The 17,740-nt window shown below is 28.3% G+C and overlaps 1 protein-coding gene across 1 annotated transcript in view; it reads left to right on the top strand.

Moving 5' to 3' along the window:
- The window catches only part of LOC117174832 (3-oxoacyl-[acyl-carrier-protein] synthase, mitochondrial), a 28,228-nt gene that overhangs the window by 1,687 nt on the left and 8,801 nt on the right, over positions 1-17,740 (top strand). The window contains exon 2 of the mRNA XM_033364217.1: positions 6,212-6,592. Within this exon, the coding sequence (XP_033220108.1) occupies positions 6,212-6,592 (381 nt within the window). The remainder of the gene's footprint in view (positions 1-6,211; positions 6,593-17,740) is intronic.

Genomic DNA, 17,740 nt, shown 5'->3' with positions numbered 1-17,740 from the left:
ATCTTTTTTTCACTTAATAATTGAATTATCAACTGAAAAAGATCAATTTTTAACCAACAAGAACAATTTTTCCACTGAAAAAGTCATATTTTCAATAAAATATACAAATTATTTAAAAAAATTACTTGTAAGCCATTTGGCTTACAAGTAATAATTGATAATTAATTAAATAATTGATAAATGATAAATAAATTGATAAATTGATAAATAATTGAATTTTCTACCAAGCTAATTACATTTTTCATCCTTAAAAACTAATTTTCAAAATAAAAAAAAACAGTTGAATTTGAAGCAAACATTTTTTCTCAATATCCTTAAATTTTCTACGAAGTAGGATAATTCGTTAACGAAATAATTGAATTTTTAACCAAAGACATAAAATTTCAACTAAGAATATTATTTTTCTACCGAAAAAGACCAATTTGAAACTAAAAATAAAAGATTTTTTACCCAATAATTGATTTATCTCCTAAAAAATATTAATTTTCAACCAACAAGAACAATTTTTCCACTGAAAAAGTCATATTTTCAATAAAATACCCAAATTATAAAAAAAATTAATTGTCAACCAAATAATTGAATTTTCTACCAAGGTGATTAAATTTTTTATCCTTAAAAACTAATTTTTAAAAAATCATTTTTATTTTTTAACCCAAAAAGACTATCTTTTAACAAAAAATTAAAATTTTTAACAGTGTAGTTCAATGATCGAGCAAATAGTTACATTTTCTTCAAAAAAAGATGCATTCTCTCCGAAGTAGATTACATTTTCAAACAAAAACATGAATTTTCAACCGAGAATATTTATTTTTTACCGAAAGATCGATTTTTCAACCCAGGAATTGATTTTTAAACTAAAAATATAATTTTTTACCCAAATAGTTGAATTATAAACTAAAAAAAAATTTTTAATTAAGTAGTTGATTTCTTTTACCAATGTAATTGAAATTTGAACCCAAAAACACTGAGTTTCATAAAAGCTGATTAATTTCCAAAAAAATTAATTCCGCAAAATTGTTTAATTTTCTACGAAGTAGATTAATTTTTAATTAAATAATTAAATTTCAAACCAAAAAGCATTTATTTTCTATCGAAAAAGACGAACTTTCATCGAAATAAACGAATTATAAAAAATTGTCCATTAATTGTCAATTAGTTGTCTTTTGGCTTGGAAATTAATTTCCGTAATTACAAATTTAACTACTATAGTTTTGGTAGAAAATTGATTGTTTCAGCTGATAATTCATTTTTTTTGTTTAAAAATTCAGCACTTTCGTCGACATTTAATATTTTTCATTTAAAAATGTCACTGATTAAAATTTTTTTCATTTTTTTTAATAATTATTTTATTCGACTATTTGGTTTTTGCTTGAAAAATAATATTTCTTAATTCAAAATTCATCTGTTTGCTTGCAAGTTTAATTAGTTTGATTTTTTTTGTTTTTATTGCATTAATTATTTGGATGATTAATTATATTTAATTGCTTTTAAATAAATAATAATTTTCAACCAAGAAGAATACGATTTTTCACCGAAAAATACAACCTTTTAACAGAATAATACATGAATTAGAAAAAAATGACTTTTCAATCAAATAGTTGATTTTTCTATTAAAACAGTTGAATTTTTAACTCCAAAAGACTTAATCTTCATTAAAGCAGGTTAATTTTTTATTAATACTTTCAAAAAATTGTTTAATTTTCTACGAAAGAATAATTAATGGACAACGAAGTTTTCAACAAAATAGTTGAATTTTTTACCAAAATAATTAAATTTTCAACACAAAACATGAATTTTTAATTGAGAATATTATTTTCTACCGACAAAGACTAATTTTCAACCAGGTAGTTTAATTTTCAACTAAGAGGGCAATTTTTTAGCCAAATAGTTGAATTATAAACTAAAAAAAAAATGAATTTTTCAGTCAAATAGTTGAACTATCAACCAAAAAAGATGATTTTTTAACAAAACATTAATGTATTATCAAAGAACTAATTAATTGTCAACAAAATAGTTGAATTTTTAATCAAATTAATAAAATGTTAAACGAAAGACATGAATTTTCGACCGAGAATATTAATTTCAACCGAGAAAGACACATTTTCATCCAAATAGTTAAATTTTCAACTAAAAGAGTAATTTTGTAGCCAAACAGTTGAATTGTTAACTTAAAAAGATACATTTTTAACCCAGAAGAATAATTTTCAACCGAAAAAGACGATTTTTTTACAAAATTCATAAATTTTCAACTAACAAGGATAATTTTTCAACCAAATAGTTGAATTTTCATTTAAAAAATATGACTTTTCATAAGTTATCAACAAATTAAGTAATTGTATACCAAATATTTAAATTTTCTACGAAATTAATTGCATTTTTAAACCAAAAATACTAATTTTCAAGACAAACAGTTGAATTTCTGAAAAAAGAATTCCTTGCACAAGCTTGTTGCATTTTCTACGAAGTAGAATAATTTTTACCAAAAAAATTGAATTTTCAACCAAAAACATTAAATTTTAAACCAGAATATTAATCTTCTACCAAAAAGACGATTTTTTAACTAAATAGTTCAAGTTTCAACTAAAAAGATCATTTTTCAGTAAAATAATTGAATTATCATCTAAAAAAATGAATTTTCAACTAAGAAGAATAAAATTTTCTATTGAAAAGGACAAGTTATTAACAAAATACATGAATTATGAAAAATAATTAAATGTCGAAAAAATAGTTGATTTTCCTGCCAAAGTAGTTGAATTTTTAAACACAAAAATTCATTTTACAAGATTATTTAATTCTCTGTGAAATAGATTATTTTTTATCCAAATAATTGAATTTTCAACAAAAAATATGCATTTGTAACCAAGAAGAATAATTTTCTAACGAAAAAGATCATTCTTTGACAAAATACGTCAATTTTTAGTAAAATAGTTCAAGTTTCCACCAAATAGTTGGATTTTCAATAAAAAAAAGATGAATTTTCAACAAAGGAAAAAAATTATCTACCGAAAAAGACGAATTATCAACTAAAAAAGATAATTTTTCAGCCAAATAGTCAAATTATCAACTAAAAAAAAAAGATTAATTTTAAACAAAATACATGTATTATCAAAGAAGTGATTAATTGTCAATAAAATAGTTAAATTTTCCACAAAAAACATAAATTTTCAACCGAAAAATATGAAATTATAAACAAGAATATTAATTATCTACTGAAAAAGACGAATTTTAAATAAGTAGTTCAATTTATTACTTAAAAAGATAATTTTTAATTCAAATAGGTGAATTATCGACTAAAAGAAAATGAATTTTCAACCAAGAAGAATAAAATTTTTCACCGAAAAAAAAACAACTTTTTAACAAAATACGTGAATCATGAAAAAAAATTAAATAACCCTTAATTTTTGCTTGGAAATTGTTTAATTTTCTATGAAATAGATTAATTTTTAACCAAATAATTGAATTTTAAACCCAGAAGATTAATCACGAATTACAGTGACGGGTGGAAAATTCAACTGTTTTTTGGAAAATTTTATGTAGTTTATTGAGAATATGTCTTCTTCTGTAGAAAATTAATTTCTTGACAATTTAATTTTTTGAAAATTCATTTTTTCGTCGGTGGATTCATCTATTTTGTTAAAAATTCGTTTTTTGTTGCAATTTAACTAATCAAAAATTCATTTTTTTGTTTAGTAGAAAGAACAAATCCTCTTTTTGATCAAAAAATTAATCTTCGTTTTGAAAAACAATAATTTTGGTTGAAGATTGAAATATTTTGTTAAAAATTCTTGTTTTTTTGTTGAATCAATTATTTCGTTAAAAATTCGTCTTTTTGGTTAATTTTAACTGGTCGCAAATTCTTTTTTTTTCTTAAAAATTAATTTTTCGAACTAAAAAAGTTAATTATTCCATTTTTGGATGAAAACTTACCTTTTTTAGTCAAAAATTCAATTATTTTTAGAAAAGTTTTGTATTTTATTTCTGACAATTTATTTTGTTTGTTGTGGATTCAATTGTTTTGTTAAAAAGTCCTCTTTTTTATTTTAATTTAACTAGTCAAAAATTAAGCTATTAAACTGAAAATGTAACTATTTAATTTTTGCTTTAATGCTTATCTTTTTTATTTGAAAATTTAAAAATTCAACTATTTGCTTAAAAAATAACTGTTTTTTGAAAATACATAGTTCGTGTGGAAAATTAATTTATTTTCTTAAACATTTGTTTTTTTATGAAAAAAATTATTCTTCTATTTTGAAGACCAATAATTTTTCTCGAGGATTGAAATATTTGGTTGAAAATTCCTCTTCTTGACTTAAATTCAATCATTCGCACAACAAACTTTTTTTAAAAAAAAATAATGTTTCCAGCTGAAAATGTAACTATTTCATTTTTTTTCAAATATATTTTTTGTGGGAAATCCAACTATATTGTTAAAAATTCATATATTTTGTAAAAAATTCGATGTTTTTTGTGTAGAAAATTAATCTTTTTGTCAGTGAATTCAACTATTTCGTTAAAAAATCATTTAATTTTCTATGAAATAGAATAATAATTTTGAACCAAATGATTGAATTTTAAATCAAGAAGATTAATTAAGAATTATAGTGACGGGTGGAAAATTCAACTGTTTTGTGGAAAATTTATGTAGTTTGTTGAGAGTTTGTATTTTTCGGTAGAAAATTAATTTCCTGAAAACTTAATTTTTTGAAAATTCCTTTTTTTCGGCGGTGGATTCATCTATTTTGTTAAAAATTCGTTTTTTGTTGCAATTTAACTCATCAGAAATTCATTTTCTGTTTTGAAAAACAAATTTTGGTTGAATATTCAAATTTTTTGTTAAAAATTCTTGTTTTTTTTTTATGAATCCAACGGTTTGAATTTTTTGTTCTTAAAAAATAATGTTTCCAGATGAAAATGTAACTATTTCATTTTTTTCAAATATATTTTTTGTGTAGAAAATTAATCTTTTTTGAAAATTCATTTTTTTGTCAGTGAATTCAACTATTTTGTTAAAAAATCGTTTCATTTTCTATGAAATAGAATAATCATTTTTAACCAAATAATTGAATTTTAAACCAAGAATATTAATTTTCTATCGAAATTTCTTTGAATGAAAATTTGTCTATTCCAGTTTTGGTAGAAAATTGATGATTTCAGTTGATAGTTCATCTTTTTCATTTGAAAATTCTTCACTTTCGTCAAAAATGAATATTTTTTGTTTAAAAATGCAAGTGTTTGATTAAAATTAATGAGTCCAGGTTGAGAATTTTATCATTTTGTTAAAAAAAATCTCTTTTTGTTTGAGAATTAATTAACTACTCGCTTTTTGGTTAAAAAATAATTTTTTTTTCGTTGAAAAGTCATCTTTTGGCTTGCAAGTTTAATTTTCTAGGAAAGAATAATTAATTGTCAACGAAACAATTGAATTTTCTGAAAAGTAAATGACTTTTCAAGTTTTTAACAAACAATAAATCCTTTTGCAAAATTTTTTAATTTTCTATGAAATAGGTTAATTTTTAACCAAATAATTGAATTTTAAACCAAGAAGATTAATTTTCTATCGAAATTTCTTTGAATGAAAATTTGTCTATTCCAGTTTTGGTAGAAAATTGATGATTTCAGTTGATAGTTCATCTTTTTCATTTGAAAATTCATCACTTTCGTCAAAAATGAATATTTTTTGTTTAAAAATGCAGTTTTTTCTGAAACATAAAAAAAGAGTTGTAAAGAATCTTTCAATGAAAAAATACGCTATTTGGTGGAAAATGAACTTTTTTGTTGAAAAATCCTATTTTTTTGTTGAAAAATCCTACTTTTGGTTAAAGGTTCATCTTTTTTAGTAGAAAATTATTTTTATTTTATTTTATTTGAATTATTGATTTTGAACTATCTTATTTGGTTAACGAATAAAGCGTTTGAAAATGGTCTAACATTATTTTGATACTGCTCGCGCAAAAAATTTCCAACTTTTTTATATCAAAAACCCAACAAAATTTCAATTGCAAATTATCTTCAAAGCAGTTTGAAGGACAAGTTCTCAAATTTTCATGTTTTTCTTTCGGGCCGAGTTGAAGTGATAATATTTATTAAATTTTCTTTTCTGTAAAAATTAGAATTTTTTTTCTTTTTATTTCATATTATAGTAAAGTACTTTTAAATAAATAATTATAAAACCAAATATATTCTCTTTGAATGATAATAATTGAAAATCTAGGGGCTCTCGTTCCAAAAGGAACTCAGCCACACGAGTTGGACCTAAATTCGAAATTTTCGAAAAGTGAGCTCAGAACAATGTGTCCTGCAACTGCATACGCATTAATTGCAGCCGAAGAAGCTTTAAATGATGCAAAATGGAAGCCGGTGAATGAGGATGATAAAAGAGACACTGGAGTTGCAGTTGGCGTTGGAATGATAGATTTGGTCGACGTTTGCTCGATGTACGAGACTTTAAAAAAAAGTTACAGCAAAGTCAGTCCATATTTTGTTCCCAGGATTTTACCGAATATGGCTTCCGGGCAAATCAGCATTAAGTATGGATTTCGAGGACCAAATCACTGCGTCTCAACGGCTTGCGCCACTGGAGCTCATTCTATTGGTAATAATTTATTTATTTATTCTTTTGTTGTTATTTTTCTAGGAACCTGGAAATCAGGGTAAAGTCAAGGAAATTTTTTTGGCTAAGTCAGGAGTTCTTTTATAAAAAAAAATTGCTATATGATTATTGTTGCAGTATTTTCTATTATATTTAAATTAACTTTTTTAAATTTTTAGGATTTGAATACAAATTTAATATTTTTTTAATTAAACCAGAAGAGAAAAAAAAGTCCAAAAGAATTAATTTTTAATTAAATAGTTGAATTTTCCACCCGATTCTATGAATTTTCATAAAAAAAAGTTAATCTTCTATGAAATAGTGCATTTTTATAGTAAATAGTTTAATTTTCAACCAAATAGTTGAATTTTCTTTCAAAATAGTTTGATCTTAAACTAAAAAAAAAGAAGAGAAAGTTTAAATGAATAATGAAATAATAACATTTTCTGATTAAAGAATTAATTTTCACAACAAAAAAAAACGAATTTTCGTCCAGTTAAATTAAACTAAGAAAGATTAATTTTCAACAAAATTTTCGGGACGGCTGAAAAATCCCGAAAAATAAAATTCCCGACACTGTAAAGTTCCCGAATTGGAAAATTCCCCAATAATAATTATAATATGCTTTTTTCGGTTCATTTTACACTGTGAAAATTTACACATTGAAAATTTATCTTTTTTAGCCGAAAATGCAAATATTTGGTTAAAAATCCAATTATTTTTGTCAAAAATTCAACTCACTTGTTGAAAATTTATTAATTTTGTTGAAAATTCGTCATTTTGATAACAAATTATTTTCACTTTTGAAGTTTCTAAAATTATTGTTTGACTTTTAAAATAACATTGATTGAAAAAAATGTTCATTCAGAAATATATTTGGTTTAATTATTGTCATTTTTAATTCAAAAAATAATTTTATATATTTTATTTTGTTATTTTGATAAAATATGTTTTTCGGTTAATTTTACACTGTCAAAAGTTTTTTAAAAATTTTTTTAACTACAAATATAACTATACTGTTTTTAATTGAAAATTCATCTTATTTAGTAGAAAATGCAAATATTTGGTTAAAAATCCAATTATTTCAGTAAAAAATTCAACCGCCTTATTGAAAATTTATTAATTTATTTGAAAATTCGTCATTTTGGTTAAAAATTAATCTTCTGGTTTGAAAAAGCATAATTTTCGTTGAGGATTCAAATATTTTGTTAAAAATTCAATTATCTTCTTGAAAATTCGCCCTTTTGGGGGAAAATTCAACCATTTATTTGAAAAATTAACTATTTTATGAAAAATCAACTTTTTTGTTGATAATTTATAATGCGGGTTGAAAAATTTAACTGTTTTATGGAAAATTAATTTATTTTGTTAAAAATTCATCTTTTTTGGGTAGAAAATTAATTTTCTTTTTTGTAAATCTATCTTTCTGGCTCCCGATCCAAGTATTTTGTTAATAATCTGTGCTTTTTCGGTTTATTTTACGTACTACAAAATTACTATTTTTTTTAACTAGTAGAAAATTCGTTTCTTTTTGTTGAAAATTAATCTTTTTAACTAAAAATGTAATTATTCAATTTTTGGTTGAAAACTTAACTTTTTATGTTGAAAATTAAAATATTCGGTTGAAAATTCTACTGTTTTTTTAAAATCCATGTATTTTGTTGAAAATTCGTCTTTTAGGTTAGAAAATTTTCTTTTTTGAAAAAAAGGTTTTTCGTTGTTAATTCATCTGTTTTGTCAAAAATTCATCCTTTCTTGTTCAATTTAACTCGTCGCAAATTCATTTTTTTTTCTTGAAATTTATGTTTTAAACTGAAAATGTAAATATTTCATTTTAGTTTAAAACTTCTCTTATTTTAATATTCAATTGTTTGTTTGAAAATGTTAACTAATTATTTTTTCAATTAATTATTCGGTATAAAATTAACGTATTTGTTTAAAGTTCAACTATTTTGTGGAAAATTCATTTATTTTGTTGAAAGTTCGTATTTTTGGGTAGGAAATTAATCTTATTATTTTTTTTAATTCATCTTTTTGTCTATGGATTTAACCATTTAGTTAAGAATTCGTCTTTTACGGTTCATTTTAATTGTTGCAAATTCGTTTTTTTGTTGTTGAAAATTAATTTTCAAACTAAAAATGTAGTTTTTCATTTTTGATTGAAAACTTTCTGTTGTAGTTTGAAATTGAACTATTTTGGAAGAAAATTCAACTACTATTCGATATTAATTAAAAAATTTAACTGTTTTGTGAAAAATTCACGTATTTTGTTGAAAATGCGTCTTTTTCTGTGAAAAATTAATCTCCTTTTTTAAAAATGAACTACTTGGTGGAAATGTTTTTTTTTTGTTAAAAATTACATTTTTAGACTGAAAATTTAATGAATTCATTTTTGGTTTAAAACTTTTGTTTTAAGTTTAAATTTCAATCATTTGGTAAAAAATTGAACTATTTTGTCAAGAATTAAACAATGTATTAAAAAAATTATGTAATTGGTAGACATTTTTTGTTGTTGTTAAAAATCAATTTTTGAAATTAAAAGTAACTATTACATTATTCATTTTTAGTTTGAAACAAAATTGTCTTCAATCAAAAATTTAACTTTTTTGTGGGAAATAAAACTGTTTATTTGACAAATTTACTACTTGATAGAAAATCAATTTTTTCGTTCAAAATTCATATTTTCGGGTGAAATTTTTTTTTAAATACATCTTTCTGGCCGTGTTGGTAGAAAATCCAATTATTTTGTCAAAAATTAAACAATTTATTAAAAAGTCACCTAATTGATAGACATTTTTAAAATTAAAAATGAATTTTTTCAACTGAAAATGTAACTATTCCATTAATGGTTGAAAACTTATTATTTTCAGTCGAAAATTATCTTTATTATTTGAAAACAGAAATATTTTAGTAGAAAATTACACTACTTTGTTAAAAATTAAACTATTTATTTAAAAAATTAATAACTTGGTGGAAAATTAACTTTTTCTATTGAAAATTCATAGTTTCCGGTTAAAAATTCGACTGTTTTGTGGAAAATTTATGTAGTTTATTGAGAATGTGTCTTTTTCGGTAGAAAATGAATCTCGTTTTTTGAAAACACAAATATTTTAGTAGAAAAGTACACTACTTTGTTAAAAATTAAACTATTTATTTGAAAAATGAATAACTTGGTGGAAAATTAACTTTTTCTATTGAAAATTCCTCGTTTCAGGTGAAAAATTCGGCTGTTCTGTGGAAAATTTATGTAGTTTATTGAGAATGTGTCTTTTTCGGTAGAAAATTAATCTCGTTTTTTGAAAACACAAATATTTTAGTAGAAAATTACACTACTTTGTTAAAAATTAAACTATTTATTTGAAAAATGAATAACTTGGTGGAAAATGAACTTTTTTTATTGAAAATTCATAGTTTCAGGTTAAAAATTCGACTGTTTTGTTAAAAATTTATGTAGTTTATTGAGAATGTGTCTTATTCGGAAGAAAATTAATCTCGTTTTTTGAAAATCCATTTTTTGGCTGTGTATTCAACAGAAATGTCTTGAAAAATAATATTTCAATTTGAAAATGTAACTATTTCATTTTTCGTTGTAAATATATTTCTAGTGGAAAATTCAACTATATTGTTGAGAATTCATTATTTTGGGCGAAAATTAAACTATTTGAAAAATTAAGTATTCTGTAAAAAATGAACTATTTTGTTGGTAATTTGTTGTGCGGGTGGAAAATTCATCTTTTTTCCAGAGAATTCAACTATTTCGTTAAAAAATCGTCTTTTTTGGTTCCATTTAACTGGCCGCAAATTAGTTTTTTTTTGTTGAAAAATAATTTTTCTAACTAGTTAACTATATAAAAAAATTAAATTTATATTTTTAATTAATTTTTTAATTAAAAATAATATATAAAATATAATTTTAATATATATTAAATTAATAATATATTTTATTTAATAATTATAAATGAAATTTTTAACTTTTAAATTTTTTTATCATAAATGAAAGAAGTGCCAGCGGAAAATATAACTATTTTATTTTTGCTGTGATACTTATCTTTTTTATTTGAAACAATTTAAAAAATTGGTTAAAAATGCAACTAATTTTGTAGAAAATTCAACAATGTCCTTAAAAATTTAATTATTTGGTAGAAAATTAACTGTTTTGTTGAAAATGCATAGTTCGCGTGGAAAATTAATTTATTTTATTGAACATTCGTCTTTTTAAATAAAAAATTATTCTTCTATTTAAAAAACCATCATTTTGGTTGTGGATTAATATATTTTGTTCATAATTCTTATTTTTGAGTTGAATTTAATGGTTGGAAAATTCGTTTCTTTTTTGTCGATAAATGTTTCAAAATGAAAATCCCACTATTCCCTTTTTTGGTTGTAAATATATTTCTAGTTGATAATTCGACTATCTTGTTGAAAATTCGTCCCTTTGGCGAAAATTGAACTATTTTTGTTCTGTTTTATTTGTAGTCGAAAATTCTACTCACCATAAAACAACTCATTAAAATCGCCAAAAACCGCAGATTAGATGTAAAATCCATACAAACGGTATTATTTAGCTTACAATGCGTAATTTAACATTCTTTTACTTTGAAAATTTTCCATTTAAAATTTTTATTTCTAAGCTTACATTTTTAATTTAGATAATTTTTAAATGCTTTCTCAAAGACTTTAACAAATAAAAAATAAAAGCCTTTGATGTTAAAAATTTGGGATTAAAAACATTTTTATTTAATAAATAAATACATTTTTTAAAATTCATCTGTACTTTAAGTAATATGTATGTATTTAATCTCTCCCTTTTACGGGTTTGAGGGCCTCCGCTCTCTGTACATATATTTACAATTCCATCCTCAGTCTAACTTAAGTACTACTTATATTCTACTCTTTCGTATTGCGTATGATAAACAATAGTAACAGTAGTGATATTAATTATTAAAATGAGCGAGCTTCCAGGGCTTCCGTTTCCTTTTACCATATAAAAATGCATTTTCCACGATATTGAAAAAAATGTACCTCGAATCTATAATCTTTGTCCATCTCTCTTCTCCTTGTTTAACTTATAGCTCTAACTCTATGTCCTGCCACTCCATAACCCCTTCTCGAATATTACACACCCTTCTCATTTTTCTTCTTTCTTCCTCCAATTTTGAATTTCCCACATTACCTCTCGCTTCATTGTTCCGAATTTCGCCGAAACATGCTTGTGCAATTTTACTTCCCTCTCCTCTTTTTAGCTTCTCTTCAAACCTCCATGCTCTCTTAATTTGTCTAGTAACCATATTGTCTCTTCCTAACTCTTCTCTAAACATATATCCTGGGCATCAAACAACCAGACGCTCATTCTCCCATCGTTCTTGAACCTTCTCTTTTCTATACCCCATACTTGTCCCATTACTTTAATCGCACATTCAATTCTTTTCCTCATCTGCAGCTCGTTTTCTCCTTCTGCCTCAAATGAAAAACCTAGGCAACAGAACTCTTCCACAATTTCCACTTTTTGTCTGTTCATCTTCCAAACGTAATTTGTTTTGCTTTTTCTATTTCTGAAGCACATCACCTTTGTCTTATCAACGTTCACCGTCAGCTCTTTTGTTCCTACATACTCTTCGAAGATTCTCATCATTAGGTTCACCCCCTTCTCATCATCTGCTGATAGAACTACATCGTCCGCGTATGCTAGAGAGTATAGTTTGCTATTACCCAAAAACCGTTCCTCCTTTCTCCTTTAGCTTCTCCTCTAAGCCTGCCAGTAGGATATTAAATAGTAACGGACTCAACGGGCACCCTTGCCTTAGACCTCGGTTTGTCCAGAAAACCTGCTTTTTTTCTTTCCTATTTTCACCCTAATCCTGGTTTCAGTAAAAATTTTCTTTATCCTCTCCACCAACTTTTCCTTTACACCCCTCTCTTTCCTTACGTGTCATAGCATCTTGCTGTTCACTCAGTCAAACGATGCTTTGAAATCTACGAACAAAGCGAATAGTTTCCCTTTCTTTCTCCCCAAATTTCTGTTAACTAGCGGTACCACCAGTCCCCTCGTCCACTCTTCCGGCCAACCTTCTCCTTTCCAGATCTTGTTGCAGATCTTCCACATCCCATCCCTAATCCCTTCTCCTCCATACTTCATCGCTTCGTTCTCCATACCATCTTCTCCTGTCGCCTTGTTTGTTTTTAACCTATTTATTGCCTCATCCACTTCTCTTGTTATCTCTTTCCCTTCCTCCATTCCTCCTTGGACTATCCTACACCTTTCCCTTTTGATCTGATTTTGCTCTCCCCATAATAGACCCTTAAAATAATCCGTCCCTTCCTCCATTTCTATTTCTTCGTTAATGCCCTTCCTTTCCCCTCTATCCCTATTTATCACATCCCACACCCTACCTTCTTTGATCGCTTTTTCTACTTCTGCTTTATATACTTCCTTACCCTTTTGTCTTTTTTTTCCAGCATCTTCTCATGTTCTTTTTTCCTCCTGTTATACTCCTCCTTCTCCATTTGCTCACACACTCTTTTATTCTCTCTTTACTCTTCCAGTATTCCTCGTCCCACCAGCCTCTCTTTCCCCCCTACTCTTTCTTCTTTAGTACCCAGCTCATCCTTTACCTTTTCAATGGACCCCTTCAACCTTCCAATTAACGAGTCTATTCCCTCCTTTTTTCATACCTAACCTTCTCCTTTTCCATCTTCTGTTTAAACTCTTTTAATTTATCTACCCCCCAGACTCCCATTTTTGTGTTTCTTTCGCACCCTTTTTCCTTTCTCCCTCTGCCGCGCTTACTGACGCCTCTTTTTAGTGTAGCTATGACCAGGAAGTGCTCGGACCCTATCTCATTCTCTACCTTCATACTTCCTATCATATGCCACATTCTTTCTTCAGCCAAGATGTATTCTGTTACTGTTGCTCCCTTTCCTATGAATGTGATCTCCCCTTCCTCATCTCCTTTCATATTGCCATTGCATATAAACCATCCTGTTTCTCCTATCATGTCTAGCAACTTCCTCCCCTCCCTGTCCGTCTCTCTATGTTTGGAGTTCCTTATATATGCCCCCTTTTCTTCATCCCATAACCTCCCCCTTTTTCGCCAGTCGATGCATTTAAGTCCCCTCCTTTTAAAACCAATTCTTCCTTCTTTTCCTCCATCCACCTCCTTATTACTCTTCAGCCTTCCTCTTCCCCTCTTCTTCTGTATACACACACCACCGCTATTTCTATTTTGCTAATTATAATTTTTCTTACCATTGTTCCATCATTTTCCTCCATGTCTCCATCTTTTCTCCCTTTTTCTGCTAATTCTTTTTTCACCTCTGACACTATGTCGCCCATCCCTCTCCCTTTAGCGTGTTATGTTCTTGCTTCTTGCATTGTCCACACATAACTTTTCGGTAACAGTTTTTTTATTCCCTTCCACTCCTTTTCATCTGCCCAAGTTTCACTCATCATAATCACATCCCACTTTTCTAACTCCTCCCAAAATCCTTTATTCTTTTTCTTCAAACCTGACACATTCCAGAAAGCTATTTTCACGTTTCTCTCTTCCCTTCCCTCTTCTTTCCTCTTCACTTTATTTCTCCTTTGCCATTTGGAAATCCCTCTCATATGTTTCTAGACTCTTTTTCGTCTCTCTTCCCCTTACGTTTCTCAAGACTTCTTTTTCCTTAATTCTTCTAATTCTTCATCTCAGCACGATTCATCCCCATTTATCCATAACCTGTCTCTCCCTATCCACACCATACGGCCCTTTCTCCTCTCTACCCAAGCCCTCTGCTCTATTTCCCATCTCCTTTTCCTCTCCCTCCATGTCAGATCTTCTTCATTTTTATCCCTTCTTCCTCTTAATAATTTTTTCCCTCCATAATTTTCTTTTTGACCTCCTCACTCTCCACTTTTACTAGAAATATTCCTTCTTTTCCTTCCTTTGTCCTTCCTACTCTCTTGACTCCTACCCTTACCTGCACTCTAATGTCTCGCAAAAGATTTTTTTTTCCACTTCTTCTGTTTCACTCTCCACTTTTAATCTCTCAACTACAATGTTATTTTTCCTCTTTGCCCTTTCTTCCCCTTCTTATCTTCTTTCAATCTCACTGAGTCTTTTCTTCAATCTTTCATTCTTACTTCGAAGGTTCTATTCATTCTCTATAATCATTTCCTCATTCTCTGTCTTTTCCCACATATGCTCATTCCTAATTTCTAGACTGCATACCCATTCTTCCAACTGTTTTATTTCTCTAGATCTCTGTTCGCCAACCTCTCTCTGTCTATTCTCAATGCTCTCTAGCTAACCCCAAACCTTATCTTTCTCCTCCTTCCAGCGTTTATCCTATTCTTCCCATTTTTCTCTGGCCTTTTTCACTTCCCCCCTTACATCGGTTCCCTGTCTATTCATATCCCTATTCATGTCACCCAATCTCTTTCTTGTTTCCTCTCTAAACCCTTTAATGAGAGCTTCCAATTTTTTCAACACCCCCCCATCCCCCTATCAATCTCTGGTGTTTTCCGTTTAATTCTAACTCTCTTGTTATCCTGGTCCCTTTCTACCCCATCCTCCCCATCCACTCTTTTCCTTTTTTCCTTCCCTTCACTGCTAGTCGCGCTTGCCTTTTTTTGCCAATCGTCTAGACTTCTGTTCGAACTCGCGTTGCCTAGCTTGTTAAGGCGTTGTAAATTTGAGGGCCTTCCGCGTTGCTTGCCCGTACCTGAGTCCTCTACCCTCCCCACGCGGACCGACTTCTCGGCACTTTCATCACTGCTGCTGTCACTGCGATCAACGTCACCCATCCCCCCACTGCCAGTGCTTTCAGCAACGTCAGCTGTTGCTGCCACTATGGTTCTCTGCTATGTGCGATCGTCCAGTAACTGTTGCCCTCTGGCGCCAGTTTGTGGACTTCGCGTCGTCGGCATCCTACCTTACTCAAATTTTCGTGACGTTTGACGTTTCCCGCCTTTATGATCTACCTCTTGCCCCCTGACCAAGCAACTATTTTTCCACTCCTAACTTCAAAAACTTAACACGTTCCAAGTTTTCACTTTTCTGCATCCACTCACCCTTATTCCCTTCACCAATCTCAAAAATACACCACTTGACAAAAAAGAGTTCTTTCGCGATCGGTACTGGAAACCAGGCTGGGTCGACTACCATGGGCGCGTTTGACTACTTATAGCGACACTAGCGCAAACTACAAGGAGGTGGAAAACTAAAGCGTATCCATGTGATCGTGCACGTAAATGTGTATATTATTGGAATGTGTTGCATGAATTAAAATTAGAGAAAGAAACGAATTAATTCAAAATTACACAAATTTAAGACGAAAAAATGTGTAAATACTGTTTCCTGTACCATTTTTTGACATAAATCTGTACAATTTTGCAATAATTCTCCAATAAATGAAGAATTACATAACACATGAAATGTAACCTTTTTTCAACATTTTATTTATTCGCATTATAATAGAGAAGTGAAATCAGTAACATCCTGGCACAGCACAAACATTTCAATTTACTTTAACTTTGTTTATTTTGCAATGTCTTGATTTCACTTCATACGGCGAGACACAACTTTTTTGAACTTAGCAAAATTTGAAGTTTGTTGACGAAACCATAACCTCAACGAACACTAGAATGGCGGCCCCAAGATATTTTAAGAAAATACTACCCCCACTTATGCCCCTTCAGTAGAGCCATCTACTAGGAGGTGGATAACCACAAAAGTATATGTGACCACACGCGCCCATGGGAGTCGATCCAGCCTGCCGGAAACGGAAGCCTCTGTACTTTAAGTAATAAAAAGTGAACAAAAACGATTTGTCAAAGCGATTTTAAACCAGTTCAAAATTGAAGAATTTCCAGATTTTAACGTTAAAACTTAAACGGATACAATTTCAAAGGCTTAGTCATTAAAAAAATGTAAAGGTGTGACTGAAACTTTATAAACTATTTTCTACTTAAAAATAACTTCATAATAATATATTCTCAATTAAAGGATTTGACTGAATATAAAGTATTGTTCCTTTCTAAAATATTCCATTTTTAACCTATTCAATTTGAAATTTTGAATAAAAAAAAAAGATGAATTATTGAATATTTGAATTTTTATTTAAGACAAGCAAATTTGAAACCAAATATTTAAAAGTAAAGAATCTTTACTGAATTGTTTGACACAGAAAACTTGGAATCGTTAAAATTTCGCAGTCTTTAAACTTTTAACGTTACAAATTTTAATTGTTGTTTTTGAAAAATGCCTAATTTGTAAGTGAAATTTAAAAATTTTGATGTATTTTTAGAGATATTTAGGAGTTTTAAAAAGATAAAAAATTGCGAGGGCGTGTTCAAAAAGTAAGTTTTCCTGCTCCGGGAAAAAAGCAAAACACAATTTTTAGGTTAAAGTAACATATGTATTTATTGTTTGACTTATAAACTATTTTTCTACATAGTCCCCTTGGACTTGAATACATTTTTTATATCTGTTCTCAAGCTTTGACAAACCTTGTTTATAAAAATCCGTGCTCTGTTTTTTAAAGAACAAACTTTACGCACAAACTTTACGGTAACCAAGATGTTCTGTTATGATTGTATGGATTGAAGTTCGACAAATATCGATTTCAGGAGGCATTGAGTCCAAAATTCTGTCAATTGTAAAGCGCCTATCCGCCAAAATGATTTTTTCGACTGCGTCGAACTTCTCCGCGTCCCTCGACAAAATATGTACGCCACCGACGCACCATTTGCACACTCATGCATTTATCACCATAAATATGCACTAATTCAGTGTGAATTTCGTTGCAAATTAAGCCCTTTTGCAGTTAAAAAGCGAATAACTGCACGCAACTCACAAGTGGACACGTTTTTCACAGGTAGCTCCATGGTTTCCGAGCCGATACTGATAAAAAAATTTTTTCGGCAGCTAAGACCGGTTCCGCTCTTATCGGTATACCCTAAACTAAAACTATGTTCGGTCCCAGCTCGCTAGATGGCGCTGGGGCAAAACGGCAAACTAGGGAAACTTACTTTTTGAACACCCCTCGTATCATGCAAATTTTAGAAAGTTTTCTTAAGGGCATGTGACACAGCTAAATACCTATATTACCGACCTCACTTTTTCCGTTCACTGAATGTTTTTTTGAACCTAAGAACTTTTTTTGTAAATA

This window comes from Belonocnema kinseyi, chromosome 1, assembly GCF_010883055.1.
Source record: "Belonocnema kinseyi isolate 2016_QV_RU_SX_M_011 chromosome 1, B_treatae_v1, whole genome shotgun sequence".
Taxonomy (NCBI): Eukaryota; Metazoa; Arthropoda; class Insecta; order Hymenoptera; family Cynipidae; genus Belonocnema; species Belonocnema kinseyi.
This window is presented reverse-complemented; position numbering and strand designations above follow the sequence as displayed.